This window comes from Pituophis catenifer, unplaced genomic scaffold (genome assembly GCF_029215685.1).
Source record: "Pituophis catenifer annectens isolate HBS135680 unplaced genomic scaffold, rPitCat1.0.hap2 SCAF_4, whole genome shotgun sequence".
Taxonomy (NCBI): Eukaryota; Metazoa; Chordata; class Lepidosauria; order Squamata; family Colubridae; genus Pituophis; species Pituophis catenifer.
The window spans coordinates 131,668,673-131,685,076 of record NW_027256884.1 but is presented as its reverse complement, the minus strand read 5'-3'; the positions used below and the strand labels follow the sequence as shown (position 1 = coordinate 131,685,076).

Sequence of the window (16,404 nt, the reverse complement as noted above, 5' to 3'; positions counted from 1 at the left end):
AGCCGTTGTTAATACATTAACAATCAAATATCTATTATATATTTCAGGTACAATCCCCAATAAAAAAATCTCTGGTTTAAAATCTATGTGTTTTTTTGTCATTTTTTCCAACCATGTGTGGATTCTAGTCCAGTATCTTTTAGCTCCTACACACGTCCGCCACATATGGTAATATGAATCTGGTATCTGCTGGCATTTCCAACATTTTTCAGATTTATTCTTGAACATTCTGGCTATCCTCGTCAGGGGTAGATGCCACCTGTAAAACATTTTATACAAATTTTCTTTGTATATAGTTGACATTGTCATTTTATAATTTTTCGACCATAATTTTTGCCATTTCTCTATGTCAATTCCATGTCCAAAGTTTTTCCCCAAGCAATCATTGTTTCTTTAACTTGTTCTTCTTCTGGCCTGGCCTAACTCTCCCTTTTAAATTTTTAAATCATTTAATCTGTTTTACAAATTGGGTGTTTTAAATTTGTTTTCGGCCAAAATATTTAATAATTTTAATGGACTTTTAATGTTTGTATTATCTGTATTTTATCTTGGCTGTTCACCACCCTGAGTCCTCCGGGAGTAGGGCGGTATAGAAATTTGATAAATAAATAAATAATAATTCTAGCTTTACCTCTAATAAATGTCCATATAGTTTTTTAATTATGTTTTCATCAGTACCTGTTAAAATTTTATCTAAATTAGTCAAATTATTATAAAAACCTTCTGTCTTAGTCTTTATCATATCTAGACTGTATTTGCAAATAGGAAAACCAGTTCATCTTTATATCTTGTTCTTCTAATTCTTGCATAGATTTAAGTTCACCCTTTTCACTCAATAATTCACTATATCTAACAATTTGTTCCTTTCTAAACGTTATTGAATATGAGAATGCTTCAATAGTTGATAACCAGACTGGAATTTTTAAATAATATTGTCTTCTGATCTTCTCCCAGTTTAGTAGCAAAGCCTCATGTATAAAATGTCGTCTAAAATACCCCTGTGTTTTTGTTCCCTTGTACCATACAAAAGCGTGCCATCCCAACAACAAATCAGCTCCATGCACTCTTTTCCATGGATAGCCAGTCTCGCCCCCCCTTCCCCTCCCTCACTGCCCCATGGGAAAGGGATGCTTGACTGCGTGGGCCCTTGGCAACAGGGTCTGTCATTGGCAGCCTCTCTGCCCAGCCTGCCAGCTGCCCCCTTTATCGCCACCAAGGAGCTCTTCTGCCCAGGCCTATCGGAGGCAGCAGGCCTGACTCAGCTGTGACTCAGCAGAAGAGGAGCCTGGGCACTTCTGCTGAGTCATCCCCCCTCCCTGCCGCTCTGAGCTGAACCAGCCTTTGCGAGGAGGTGAATCCTTGGCTTCCCCAAAGGGCCCATCCGCCAGACACACAAACGCAACCCTCTGCCTGCCCTCTGCCCAGGGAACACTGGGGAGCCGGTCACTCCTCCTGCCCATCCGTTGGAGCAAGGAGGAGAGCTGCTGGCTGCTGCTCGTCCCCCAAAGGATGGCGAAGTTGGGCCACCCTTCCTCCACCCTTGCACCATTGGCCAAGGGTCTCCCCCCACCCCCTTTGCTCCCTCTCCTAGCCAGAGTTCCCAGGGAAGGATCCCTGGCTGAAAATGGGGGTGCTGATGGCTAGTCCAGCCTTTCCAGAGGATCCCCAGTGGGGAGAGGATGCTTGCATAAGACCCCAAAGAAGATTCCAGAGGAGGGAAAGGGGGGGGAAGTGCCAGCCTTGTGAGGTAGACCAGACTCTCCCCAACCCCTTTACAGTGGAAGAAACTAGGGAGGGTCCCTTCTTAGTTGCTTTGCCCATCCCAAATTCTTGCTGTGGGCTTAGCTGCCTTTTATCTGAGGTCTTTCCCCCAGACTGTTACAGGAGGTCCCTCTGGGTGGGCTTGGCAGGGTTCATCAGAAGGAGCCCTCTCCAAGAAGCCTGCTTATGCTTTGAGCCCTCTCTTGTGGCCCTGGGCCTGGAGGGGCTGGTCCCCAGGAGGACTGGACAGAGCAGCAAACTCCCCCCACGGTGGAGAGGCTTTTCAAAGCAGACGTGGCGAGGTGGCTCCAACTGACCTTCTCTGGAAGTCACTACCAGAGGGGTTTGGGTGGGGAGAAGGGTTCCCTGGTATGAAAAGGGCCATCTCGTTCATCTGGAACTGAGTCTAACCTTGGAAGTTCAGAGGGAGACATTTCCAGGAGAAAATTTTAATTGAGCAATTCCTCACCTTTTATATGACTCCCCAGTCGACAATCCTGAGGGCTTCCTCCTCTGTAGGACACCAACTGTGAAAACCCCGAGGGCCACCAGCCCCAAGGCTCCAAAGGGAGAGAGGCCAGCCTCCTTGAAGGGGTGACTAACTCTGGCGGTTGCTGGAAAGCTAAGGGAGTCCAGGCCTGGTTAGTGATGGAAAAGAGACACCTTGGAGATTCCAGGCTGTGGGTTGGGCAAGACTTCCCAGAAGAAGCTGGCCACTGTCATACCACTACCCCAAAGGTCCATGGGGCTTTATTTTCAAAAGGGGCTGGAGAACCCCTGGCTCCCAGGCCTCTTTATCGTGATGGAGTTTGTTCCCCATGGAATCCCAGCCAGTTTCTTCACATGTGTGGAAGCAAAAAGATACTGGGCAAAAATTTGTATGTGGCTGGAGAAGATGACTCAACATTGATTTAAAACTGGAATTGTTCCTGTTGGGGATTTTACCGGGAATTTATAGTAAAGAAACTGTATATTTGATTATTCATGTAATAACCACACCTAGAATTGTATTTGTACAAAATTGGAAAAGCGAAGAAATCCCTATAGATGAAAAAGTGATCAAGAAAATATTAGAATGTGCAGAAATGAACAGATAAACACTTGCAATTCAAGAAAAGGAAGAATCAGGTTATATGGGAGTTATTTTATCAATGGTTAGAGAATAATTATGAAAAATTTTATAATGTATTGTAAAAATAGGTAAGTAAAGAAATGTTAGGTTTATGTTATTTTATCAGTATTATTATTATTTATAAGAATGAATGTAAGAAATGAATATGGTGGTAAGTTTGGTTGTTAAGACACAAAGAATTTTATACTCAGACGTCACACTGTTTAACGTAAGATGGAATGTTTGTATTAAAAGAAAATTTAAAAAATTAAAAAAAAAACAAAAGGAATCCCAGCCAGTTGCTGGAGGACCAGCGTGGTTCTGCTTCTCAGCTTCCCAGGAGGCACCTACCTACCTGCCTCCACCCAACCCATCCTCGGGGCCCTGCAGAGCCCAGGCAACCCCAGAGGTGACCCATGCTTTTGCAAATTGTCCTGGATTCTCCTGGGGCCATTATTAATTATTGTTTGTTTAGCGTATGGCGAGCACATAACAGAAGGGAAATAAAGATATACATACAATCCACGTAATTACATAAGAAACTGCTCTGGGTGTAGGGCAGTGGCCTCCTTCTTCGATGTTCAATTCAGCTCTCCAGGCCTCTGGCATTGCTTCGTGCAGATCTTCCAGGAAACCAGGGAACGCAAACTGTGGGCAACCTTGCACAATGTGTTTAATAGTTGGCATATCAGCATCACAATCGCAACAAGGGGAATCTTTCCATCTTCCCCATTGACACAGGGCAGGAGTTTTCTTCCAGTACCACACCAAATTCTCTTCAATTTCGAGCAGACACAGCAAGGCAGTGCCTCTCCAGGTGCCCTCTGGACAGGCGCATGCCAATGAGTTGATGCCCAAGGAAGAGAAGGGCCTTGGAAGATGCCTTGCACCCCTTTGCCAAGGGGCCTTGGTGCCCCCAGCTTGGAGGGCTCAGAGAGTGGAAACAGACTGGGAGAGGGGGGCCTGGCCTGGCCTGGCTGCCTCCTTGGAGCCCCTGGGGACCCCTGCTGATTCAAAATGCCTATTTTCAAAATGGGCCCCTACATAGAATCAGAATCACGTGACGTATTAATGCTGCTTTATAAAGCCTTCGTAAGGCCACACCTGGAATCCTGCATGCAGTTTTGGTCACCACATTACAAAAACATGTTGAGACTTTGGAAAAAGGCAGAGGAGGGCAACTAAGACGATTAAAGGCCTGGAGACTAAAACATATGAAGAACAGTTGCAGGATTTGGGTATGGCTACTCTCGAGAAAAGTAGGACCAGGACTGATGTGATAGCAGTATTCCAGTATTTGAGGGGCTGCCCCAAAGAAGAGTGGAGGTCCACCTATTTTCCAAAGCACCAGAAGGCAGGACAAGAAATCACGGGTGGAAACTAATCAAGGAGAGAAGCAACTTGGAATTAGGAGAAACTTCCTGACAATAAACAGTGGAACAGTTTCCCTCCAGAAGTTGTGGATGCTTCATCACTGGAGGTTTTTAAGACTGGACAGCCACCTGTCTGAAATGGGGTAGGGTCTCCTGCTCGAGCAGGGGGGTTGGACTAGAAGGTCCCTTCCAGCTCTGTTCTGATTCTGGTTCCTTCAGCCTGACTTCAGAGGCCCCTCTCCTCAATAGGAGCTGCTCTTATCACCTTCCCCAGCGAGGGTGGGGGGAGCTATCAGGGGACTGGCTGACTATGTCCAGGCCCGGCTGGCTGAAGCAGAGCTGGTCCGGAGAGATAGACCAGGCCAAACACAGCAGTGCTCAGGCTGCCCCGCCCCCCCTCCCCCCCCCCCCGGCACACCCAAGGCCTGCTGGTGGGAGAGATAGCTCTGCCCCACCTCCGAAGCCGAGGAGAGGTTGATGGCTAGCAGGACAGGGAAGGGACCTGAGGCAGATTGAACCCAGATTCAGGGGTGGGGAGCAGAGGCAGAATTAGGGGTGGGGGCTGGCTTGCAGTCAGCCAGTGAGGTAAACTCTGAAATCCTTGGTGGAATCAATCCCTCAGAGGGTCCTCCTGCCCCTGCCCCAAATTCCTCACTGCTTAGAGACAGGAATCCCTCTTCTAAGGCCTGAGTTCTGACTAGGACCCACAGAATAGGCGGGGAAGCCCCTCAAGGCCCTTTCTGGAGGCTCCAAACTAACGCAGGGCTGTGAGATGATGGCCTCCCACACTCCCTGCTCCCCATCTCCTCTTCCTCCAAGAGTTCAACAGGATGCGCAATGCACATCCTACCCACAACCACCAACCTGTGGAGTAGGCTAGTCCCTTGCCCTCCCTCTGGGGGAGCTGCAGGGACTGCCCCAGACTGGCTTTGCTGCTCCCTTGAGCTGATGGCTCTGACATTTGGACTCCTCTGTCTGGGGAGGGCAGAAGCCCCGGCCTCATCATAATATTCCTCACAAATATTGACAGGTGGTCACCCACTTACAACCACAATTGAGCCCAACGAATATGTCGCTAAGCAAGACAATTGTTAAGTCAGTTTTGCCCCATTTTACGACTTTTCTTGCCACAGTTGTTAAGTGAATCTGGCTTCCCCATGGACTTTGCGTGTCGGAAGGTCGCAAAAGCGCATCACATGACTCTGGGACACACTGCGACCGTCATAAATATGTGTCAGTTGCCAAGCATGACCCTGGGGATGCTGCAATGGTCGTAAGTGTGAAAAACGATTGTGTCACTTTTTCAGTGGCGTAAGAGCTCACTAAGCAACCTGTTGTAATTCGAGGACTACCTGTAGATCCGTTCAGACGAAACTGTTTGCTGCCCATCTCTGCAAACCCTTCTCCAGCTTCACCCTCTCCCATTTCTCAAAAGGGGAATTGGGGAAGGGTTTCTCTGCTGCTGACCGGGGTGGGGAGGTACCTGCTCGCGGCTGCCTGCCCCCCCAACCTCCCCCAAGGGTAGCTGCGGGCTCCCCGCGTGTCAGAAGGAAGCCAGAGGCGCCGCCGCTTCCCCGCAGGGCCCAAAGAACTCCCGAGAAGCGGGGGGGGGGGGGGAGGCTGCGCAGCCCGAAAAGGGGTCACCGAAGCTCCTTGACGAACCCAAGCGGTGTGGGGGGGGGGAATTTGCCCCTCGGGTCTCACTCATCCTAGATGCCCTCCCAGTCAGCCCCCTAAATGGCAGGCAAGTCAGTGTCCTATAGTGGCGGAGAGTTCCATCGATGCCTGACGCTAAACTCCTCGGGCTTCTTCGCCCCCCCTCTCCCCCTTCCCCAGCTCTGGCAAATGTTGAACAACCCGCTATAGAAACGTTTGGTGGGGCAGCTAAGAAGGCTCCCTGTGTCCCCCCAGCCCCCCCCCCCCCGATTATGATGGGACAGAAGTGAAGTTTGGGCTTCAGGCCCTCCCCGCTAAAAGTGGCGGGAGGGTCTTCAAACTTGGCACCTTGGAGGGCTGCGGACTTCAACTCATCGCCCTTTGTAGCCCCGGCTGAGGGAAGGACATCGCCCCCCAACCTCCCGGTCCCGGTCCGGAAAGCGCCGGCCTCTCTCTGGCGGCGGGGCTGTTCCAGGCTGCGGCCTCGGCCGGGGTGCCCCCCCCACCCCTCCCGCCAGGCCAGCAGCCTCCCCGGACGCTCTCCCAGGAGCGGAGCTGGGCGGCCGGCGGGCGGGCGAAGCGGCAGCTCGTGCCTCAGCCAGTTGAACGGGTCGGGGCGGCGGGCCTGCCGGCAACTGGGCTTAGAGCCGGACTCGGAGCCGGCCCGGGAAAAGCGCAGCAGCATCGGACACAAGCCAACCCGCTGAACTGCGCCCGCGGTGCGAGGTGCCCGTCCAGGGTATGGGAGCGCCCCCTCCCCAGCAGAGCGAGCCGGAGGGAGATAAGGAGCTGCGGGCAGGAGAGGCGGCGGGCCCGGGCGAGGCCCGATCCGGGTAGGCGGGGCTGCCGGGCGCAGGCTATAAAAGTCGTGCCCGCGGTCGAGGCTCAGCTCCCTCCGTCCTTCTCGCGAACAGCCTCTCGAGCGCTCCCTCCTCCAGCAGCCAGCATGGTGCACTGGTCGGCCGAAGAGAAGCAGCTGATCACCTCCCTTTGGGCCAAGGTGGACGTGCCCGAAGTCGGCGGTGCCACCCTCGGGAAGTAAGAGCTCCTCAAGACTGGCAGGGCCGGGGGGGGGCTGGGGCGGGGACCCCGTCCCCATCTCCTCCTCCTCCTCCTCCTTCTTCCCTTCCTCTCCCTCTCTCCTGGCAGACTGCTGGTGGTGTACCCCTGGACCCAGCGGTTCTTCGCCCACTTCGGGAACCTCTCTGGCCCCAGCGCCATCTGCGCCAACCCCCAGGTCAAGGCCCACGGGAAGAAGGTGCTGACCTCCTTCGGAGAGGCCATCAAGCACCTGGACAACGTCAAGGAGACCTTCGCCAAGCTGAGCGAGCTGCACTGCGACAAGCTGCACGTGGACCCCGAGAACTTCAGGGTGAGGTGGACCCCCCCCCTCCCTCCCTCCCTCCCTGGCTGGGCAAGGGCCCCTGCTGGGCACCTCAAGACTGGCTGGGCAGCCTTTTCCAGCCGGGTCCTGCCTGAGAGCTCTGAAATGATGGCAATGAGTCCTGTTTTTGAGCAGGAATCAGCAAAAGTCTCCTTGCTTCCTAGGAGAGGGACAGGTGTCCAGACACAGGACAATTGACCCTCCTCCCTGGCCTTTTGGGGCAGCCCAGGAGGGAAAGAGGGAACATCTCAGCGTCTCCTTTCTTCTTTCTGTGCTTGGTGGGGAAACTCCTTTCCAGTCTGCTCCACTTGGGGATGGGGGTGGTGGTGTCAGGGCGGGGGGGCGGGGGGGCGGGGGTGGGCAGAGATGTCAGAAAAGGCTCCTCTTGCAGCAGCCTTCAGTATCCCCCCCCCTTTTTTTTTCTCTTCTAGCTTCTGGGCAACATCCTCATTATTGTCCTGGCCGGCCACCATGGGAAAGAGTTCACCCCCTGCTGCCACGCTGCCTTTCAGAAGCTGACCAATGTGGTGGCCCATGCCTTGAGCCGCCGGTACCACTAGGCCTCCCAGTGGGCATAGCAGCTGCCTGCGCCCCCTTGCCACATCTGGAGCCCCTCCTCACCCACCGATGATGCAATAAAAGTCCTCTTCAGAACAAGCAGAGTGGCACGTTTTTGTGGTCCTGGAAGGGAGAATGAGGGGTTTGGGTCACCCCAATGAAGCACAGTAGAGGGACGGAGGGAAAGGAATAGGATTTGTTTGGGGTGAAGTCGGGGCTGCAGAAAAACAAGTCCTGCCATTGGCCAAGTTTCTTGGGTCTCTCACCATTCTGCTGTTGCTGAGGGAGCCATCCTTCCTTTGCTGGGGGTGGGGGGCTGTCTCTAGAGCCCCCACCCTCTTCCATCTCAGGCTTTGTTGGTAAGGAAATAGGACTTCTCTTCAGCCCAGAAACGGGGGGGGGGGGTGTTGGGGAAGCCTTATTCAGAAGCCAATCAGCTTTCACACAGAAACCTAACTGGGTCCCTGAATTAACTTTTGCAAAGGGGGGGGGGGAGCGCACAATACATTGACACAACTTGCTAAATTCTCATTTCCCCCCCCCCACCTCCCAATATTCACCAAATGTAGCTCATGCGTGCTGGGTGACCTTCAGGAAAAGCTCTGAATATGCTGGCACGAGAGCTAATGGAGAGGCTGGGGGGAGGGGCGGGGGGGAGATCATGCTTGTTAGCCAACCTGCCCTGCCCCAAGTCCAGCGAGGAACGGAGCAGGCAGGTTGCCGTTCCAGACAGGGGCACTGCTCAAAGCCCACCAACTCCCTTCTCAAGCCCTCATGGGGGGGGGGGTGTCCAGAGGTCTCCCCATGGCTGGACCCAGGTACAGCAGTCTTGCATTTCAGAAGCCTTTTGTTTATTTATTAGATGCAACTCAACCCTGGGGGAGGGGGCTCCCAAACAACAATGCAGCAATAGCAACAACGTGCAAGATTCTGTTCATGTAGCCTTAGAAGGATGTAGATTTTAACTCATCCAGCCGTGGTTCCTTTCTGGCTTGCCTGGAAGGGCTGAGAGCTATAAAGAAATGAAATGTTTAGGTATTCTGATAGGGAACGGAGAGGTGAAATTTGGTAGAAAGAAAATATTGGCTCTGGAAAAAGTCAAGGCTCCCAAAGCAAAGAAGGAAGCGCTTGATTTAATCCAGAGTTAGGAGAAGGGAGACCATCCAGTGGGGTATTTAGCCAAGGAGCCACGACCAGCAGAAGCCAAGCAACTCTGAATAGGAAGCCTTGAAATGGGCCCTCGATGCCCTCACAGTATATGGCTGTGGCTGGGAATTCCCAGTTAGATAGATCATCAGGCATCGGTCTGGACAATGCGGACGACAGACAAGGATCCTCAAATTCTCTGGTGGTGCCTATCATTACAACCCAACAAGTTCGTTATCCCGCACAGAACAGGGAGACAAAACATCCTTGCAGATTTTCTATTCCATCAGGGACAAAAAGAGAGGAGTCCCTCTCCCACAGAGAGGGACTCCACAGGGTGCCCTCGGCCAGGCAATGTCAGCTGGTGACCCCCAGCGGGAGGGCCTTATCTGTGGCAGCACCTGTCCTTTGGAACAACCTGCCCCGGAGATACGTAGGATCCCAGATCTCCGTGCTTTTCGCCGTGCCCTTAAAACTTTTTTATTTCATCAAGCTGGGCTGGCTTGACCCCCCCCCCCTTAGATACTTTTAATTATTAATTTTTTTTTTTAATTTGATTTATATGCCGCCCTTCTCCGAAGACTCAGGGCGGCTTACAGTGCGTTAAGCAATAGCCTTCATCCTTTTGTATATTTATACAAAGTCAGCTTATTGCCCCCACAAACTGGGTCCTCATTTCACCTACCTTAGAAAGGATGGAAGGCTGAGTCAACCTTGAGCCTTGGCGAGATTCGAACCCTGCAGTAATTGATTTTAGTTGGGGTGTTTTAAATTTTATATTGGGCCAAAACTTGTTTAATTCTTTTAAAATTAATCTTAAATCCTGGACATAAACTGCTTCAACTCCTACCCTCAAAACGATGCTATGGAGCACTGCACACCAGAACAACTAGACACAAGGACAGTTTTTCCCCGAACGCCAGCACTCTGCTAAACAAATAATTCCCTCAACACTGTCAAACTAGTTACTAAGTCTGCACTACTATTAATCTTCTCATCGTTCCCACCACCCATCTCCTCCCACTTATGACTGTATGACTGTAACCTTGTTGCTGGTATCCTTAATATTTATATTGACTGTTTCCCTATGACTATCATTAAGTGTTGTACCTTATGATTCTTGACGAATATATCTTTTCTTTTATGTGCACCGAGAGCGTATGCACCAAGACAAATTCCTTGTGTATCCAATCACACTTGGCCAATAAAGAATTCTATTCTATTCTATTCTATTCTATAAGATTGAAATAGGTGTAAACTTATTAGTAACAGGAAGACTGTAGAACAAATAGGAAGAAAAAGAGAAGCAAGTACAGAATTAACATTCATTTAGAAATAAGGACTAGGAACTACATTTTCTACAATTAAAGAGTTTTTGATTAATTAAACAATTAAACAGTTTGTGATCTCCTGCCATCAGCTCCCAAAGGTCAGGATGCACCGAGCAGTCCCAGCTGTTGGCTCTGGGCAACTCAGGGGCAGGTCCTGGCCTGGGGGAGGCCTCCCCTGAGGAGGTTTGTGTCCTCTAAAGGGATCCAGGCTGCTATGCCTCTGAGCAAGGCTGTTTGGGTGGGGGAAGCCTTCTGGGAACGAGGAGTGGTGATGACAGCCAGAAGTAGCTCTGCAGAATACATGTGAGAGGTAAGAATGAGTGTGAGGTTGCATGGAAGATGGGTCTCGTAGGAGTCACTCTCTTCACAGGACTCAGGGAGCTGTTCTTCCTTTTTCTTCGGCTGGCTCCGAATTCATGGCTCAGTCAGCCTGGCCGGTCTCAAATACCTGTGACAGGAAGGCCAAGAAGGAGATTGAGGGCTTCTCCTAACCAGTTTGCATGGGGATGAGTTGGTCACTGAAGAAACAGCCTCAAAACTCCATCGTGGTAGGGAAGTGGTGTGTGTGTGTGTGTGTGTGTGTGTGCGCGTGTGTGTGTGTGACTGTTTATATACAAGTGATTTGTGCTGTCAATATTGGTGGGAATGTTGTTTTCTCCTTGGTGGTTCCTTGATTAGGCTGTCATTTACAATTGGTAGTTCTATAAATGGGGTATAATTTGCCGCTTGGTGTTCATCTCTGCTTATCTGGGTATTGATTGCTAGCTAAGTGGCACTTTGATCTTTTTGTTTCCTTTTTGGCTTTTTGATTTTGGTACGTAGATGGCATTTATCTCTATGTGTCTGTTGATGGCTGGTATGTCTGAGTGGCAGGTCTGCAGGAATTCTCCAGCCCTTTTGGACTTGGCTTGGACTAGGATGTCGTGCAATTAAGGCATTTTTGTTGTGTCTTCTGACTGCTGGTTAATAACGGTGACTGCTGTGCTGTGGTGGCAGAAATTCTGAGCCATTTTTTTAATTTTTGTTTCAACCTGGAGCAAATCTCTCCCCCTCTCCTTTGGGCTGGTTTCAATTTCCCCTGATGGGAAAACAGGGCTGTTTTTCACTCTGTCTCATGCAGCAACAACACCATGAATTTCTAGGGGTTGTGGAGGGGGGGGGGGTGTTGAGCCTGGAATGAGGAGGAGCTGCCATATTGCTGCTGCACCAGCTGGGCTGAACTAGGCACCGTGAGGTTCCCTCCAAGCCCAGGGAAGTCCAGCTTCTGTTTGTGGCCGGGGGTGGGGAGAGGCAAGTGGGACCCTACAGAGATTGCTCTGCTTAGGAATGCCCCAGGAATTGGCTGCCCCTTGGCCAGGTGCCCCTGATTCCTTTTAAAGCCCACCTGATTTGACCGATCTAGACTCAAGAGAGACACAAAGGCTTGGACTCTGGGCTGGGGGTTTCCTTTGTACCTCCCCAGAAGGGGTAGGGAGGCTGTTTATTCTATACAAGAAAAGCATTTTATGAAAGTGAGGTACAGGAAGTCCTCGACTTACAGCCTTAATTGAGCCCAAGATTTCTGCTGCCAATGAACCATTTGTTTAGTGGGGGGGAGGGCTGAAGGTTGAATGTTAGCCCCTCCTTCCTCTCAAGGACTCACAAGTTTAGTCAAAACTAGACATGTGTCCCAGGTTAGTGTTTCAGGATCCAATCTGAGTCGGTCTCTGGGGCCAAAGGTTTACCCCTCCAAGTTTTTGGGCTCATGCTGGAGCCCATCCTCAGGGAGGTTCTGTCTCTGCAGGATAGGTGCCCTGAGCTGTTCCACGTGTTTCATTTATTGGTTCCTGGTTATGGGTACCTTTTAGGTGTTTAATTAGGGTTTGGGTGACTGGCTATTGTTGATTGTTGTTTCCTTGTGCCATTGTGCCCTCGACTCCTAAGTACTGGATAGGCTGCTGGTACATCAGCACTCCTGTTGATTGACAGGGGCCCATTTCCCAGGCTTCAATCATTTCCCTGGCTATTTTTGTCCTTGCTCAGCCAACAATCTTAGCAACTGCAAAATTGAATGCATGTCCTTGTTCATTGCAATAGGAGGCTACCAATGAGTATAAATATAATATAATGCTTGGAATAGCCCACTGCACATATTCTGGAGAGACCAAAGTTCCCTGATGATGGACTCCAGCATGAGCCCGAAAGCTTGGAAGAATAAACTTTTGGTTCCGGTGACTGACTCAGATTGGACCCTGCATCTGATGCTCAAGCGATGGTCCATCAACAATAATTGTAGCAGGTCATCTTGCCTTGCCTCGCAGGCAGGACCAAACCACCAGCAACACAGACTCCATGTTAATTGTTAATATATTTTTTTTTGAATCAAGTTTTATTAATTCCCCCCCTCCACATTCACCCGCTTATAAACTTATACAATCTATCTTATTAAAATACATTTTACTCAGTTACAATTTTTGCCATAATCTTCTTTTTCCATTTTTTGATCATATCTTAAAATTTCTATGCTTATTTGTATAAACAACATCTTTATTCGCCCTCAAATTCTAATTTCTCTGTTTTTACTCATATTTGTTCTCTTTTATTTTTTAATAATTCATTCTTTATCCTAGTGCATTTACACATGTTCGGGGTTGCCTTTCTTCCATTTCATCTTTTTTATTGTACAGCAATCTTTCTTCTCAATCTCTTCCATCTCCCTCCCTTCTTTCCTTCCTACTTTCTTCTTCCCTCCTCTACTCCTCCTTCCCTCCTTCCCCTTCCTTTCTCCCTCTCCTCCTCTCTTTCTCCCTATCTAACCCTCTCTCCTACTCTTATTTCCCCTCCCTTCCTTCCTCCCCTCTTTCCTTTCTTCCCATTCCTCTCTCTTCTTTTCCCTCCCTTCCCTCCCTCTACTCCTCTTTCATCTCTCTCTATTGCTGTATTCATTTTCAGTTTACTATTTTCCACTATGGTGTCCAGGCAACCCCGACTTTTTTTAAAAATATATTTCTCAAAATTTCCCTTTTTAATTATTAACAATGTATTTCAACTTATTCCATTTTTATCTTAATCCTTTGCTAGGACAGCCTTCCAACCCTTAATCTGTTTTACTTTTAATGATATCTTTCTTCTATTTTACTTCTTGCGTATATTGCTTTATTCTTACTTACATCATTTACTAACATTTCAATTTTATTCAATGTTATCTTTCAATTTTCCACCTTAATTTCAATTAATTCTTTTGTTACTATTATTTCTCTCGAATCTGTACATTCTCCGACAACAAAACATATAATCCATTCTGTCTTTCACATTGCATCTACTGATCTATTTTTCATTAAATAGCATATTTCTTCTTTTTTACTTACTCACATTTCATTTTATCCTTACTTATATCCCTTTTACAATAATCTATATCTTCCTTCTAAATTGCTTCTTTTAATCTCTCCACAATTCCATTTCTTGACACTTTCCTCCCTTTCTCCCATTCCCTTGCCTTCTTCTTCTTTTTCTTATATTTGCCTTTCTGCCTCTTTTCTTTAATTTTAACTCTTTTAATTTTCCCTCTCAATATTTCCCCATTTATTTCTCTTCTCTTCCTTTTTGAGATGTATTCCCCCTTATCCATTTTTATTCTGTCACTGTTAATCCCAGTGTAATCATCTGTATCTTCATTTTCATTTATTTCCGTTTCAATATTGTCTCCTTATTTCTCTTGCTTCTTATTCATATTTCCTCTTTCCTGTTTTTGCATTCTAACCAATCCTCTGCTTCTTTATTTCCCTTTTTTTTTTAAATTTGATTTATATGCCACCCTTCTCCGAAGACTCAGGGCGGCTTACAATGTGCTCAGCAATAGCCTTCATCCTTTTGTATATTTATACAAAGTCAGCTTATTGCCCCCACAAACTGGGTCCTCAATTTACCTACCTTAGAAAGGATGGAAGGCTGAGTCAACCTTGAGCCTTGGCGAGACTCGAACCCTGCAGTAATTGCAGGCAGCTGGTCTTAATAACCAGCTTAATAACAGGGTGCCTTATACCCCTGTACTACCAAGGCTCTTTAACACTTAAAGACTTCTTTAACACTTAAAGACTTCCTTAAAGACTTCTCTTATCTTTTGAAACATCTCCCTTTAATATCTCATACTCATCCTCCCAATTCTCCATGTTATCTATTTAAAAAGCAAGGATTTTTAAATTTATTATTTTTCTTTGCATATAATTGCACATAATTCAAATTCAAAGTCCATGTAGTGTCTCTTTTTTCTTTTTTCTTTCTTTTTTTCTTTCCAGATAGTGCCCAATTCAGATGTTCACTTGAGCCATTCCAATTTCAGTCTTTGTTCTTTCCACTCCTCTTGCAATCTCATTCCAGTTGTTTAAACAAAACACTCCTACAGTACTTTCTCACGGTGATTTAAATAAGTTTAGTACGATACTTTCTTTTCACCAGCAGATGTCTCTCTCCAATTCACAAATCCTCCAGCCACAAAGTATCCATTTGTAAATCCACAAAAATGATTATTTCCTCTTCTCCAAATTAAATCCTTTTTGTTGTTTAAAGAATAGTTCTCTGTCTCCTTTTTTCTTGTCTTGTTTTAATTTCTTCCGAATCCAGTTTTAAGCCCAGGTGGAAGGTTCCTTTCAGGGCTTTAGTTTTAAAGTTCCTCATTTTTTTTTTCTTCCTCCACTTAAATTTCTGAGTGCCAATTACCTGCTAATTAGCCGTTGGGACTTCTTTTAAGCTTTTAAAAGTTTTTTCTTCTTACTTGTGAGTTGGCCAATTACTAACCCGGTAACAATACTCTGTTCAATCTCCACTCCTGCTCATATCTTAATCCGGTTGCCCCAGTTTATAACGGTCATAATGGCCACCTTCCCCCCCCCCCCACCCCCGGGTCAAAGAGCTGTCTCCAACCTTCCAAGGAACTTGCCTGCTCCTCTTTGGTCTCTCAAGATGCCTCTCTCTCTCCCCCGTCCCTCCAAGACGGTTCCGGTCCGAAGACTCCCTGACAGCGGTTTGTCTGGCTGGGTTTTCACGTAGCTCATCGGAGCTTCGCTATTTCCCAGCCAGAATCGCCGCAACGCTTCTGGTCTCTCCATGTTAATTGTTAATTTTCAAGTACCCGCAGGTGCTGGAGGGGGAAGAAAGACACTCATGGCCCCCCTCAGAAACCAGAGTGCCACCTCTCCTACCTTCTTCCTGGTCGGCATCCGAGGACTGGAGGCCACAAGCCCCTGGATCTCCCTCCCTTTCTGCTTCCTCTATGCCATTGCCCTCTTGGGAAACAGTGCTGTTCTCCTTGCGATTGTGAAGAACCACAACTTACACAAACCCATGTACCTCTTCCTCTCCATGCTGGCGGTGAGCGAGCTGGGGGTGTCCCTCTCCACCCTCCCCACCATGCTGGGCGTCTTCCTCTTCAGTGTCCAGGAGATTGGCCTTGACGCTTGCCTCAGCCAGATGTTCTTCATCCACTGCTTCTCCATCATGGACTCGGGGGTGCTCTGGGCCATGGCCCTTGACCGCTTCATCGCCATCTACAACCCGCTGCAGTATGCCACCCTCCTGACCGCCAACCGTATCGCCCTGATAGGCTCGGGCATTGCAGTGAAAAGCATCGTCTTGCTTGTCCCACTGCCTCTTCTCATGAGGAAGCTGCCCTTCTGTGGAGCCAACGTGCTGGCTCACCCCTACTGCCTGCACCCCAACCTGATTCGGCTCCCGTGTGTGGACACAACCCTCAACAGCCTTTATGGTCTTTTTGTCTTGCTGTGCAGTTTTGGCCTGGATTCCCTCTTTATCGTCTTGTCCTATGCCCTGATCCTTAAGACGGTCCTGCGCATCAGCTCGAGAGAAGGTCGCCTGAAGGCCCTCAACACCTGCGTCTCCCACATCTCTGCAGTGGTGGTTTACTACACCCCAATGATTGGTCTCTCCATGGTGTATAGATTTGGCCGCCACGCGTCCCCTCTGGTGCGCTCCCTCCTGGCCCACATCTACCTCCTGGTTCCTCCGCTACTCAACCCCATCATCTACAGCATCAAAACAAAAGAAATACTCAAGGCTTTGGGCAAACTCTTTTCACCAAAGACCACCTAA

At 48.6% G+C, this 16,404-nt stretch overlaps 2 protein-coding genes across 2 annotated transcripts; both read left to right on the top strand.

The window, feature by feature from the left end:
- The first annotated feature begins 6,776 nt into the window (after nucleotides 1-6,776).
- LOC139316376 (hemoglobin subunit beta-2) lies at nucleotides 6,777-7,942 on the top strand. Its single transcript, XM_070943067.1, has 3 exons — nucleotides 6,777-6,939; nucleotides 7,051-7,273; nucleotides 7,717-7,942. Exons 1-3 carry the CDS (start codon nucleotides 6,848-6,850, stop codon nucleotides 7,843-7,845), a joined length of 444 nt encoding a protein of 147 aa, XP_070799168.1. The 5' UTR covers nucleotides 6,777-6,847; the 3' UTR covers nucleotides 7,846-7,942.
- Nucleotides 7,943-15,459: 7,517 nt separating this feature from the next.
- LOC139317185 (olfactory receptor 51I2-like) lies at nucleotides 15,460-16,404 on the top strand. The gene has a single exon (XM_070944157.1). The coding sequence runs from the start codon at nucleotides 15,460-15,462 to the stop codon at nucleotides 16,402-16,404; it is 945 nt and encodes a 314-aa protein (XP_070800258.1).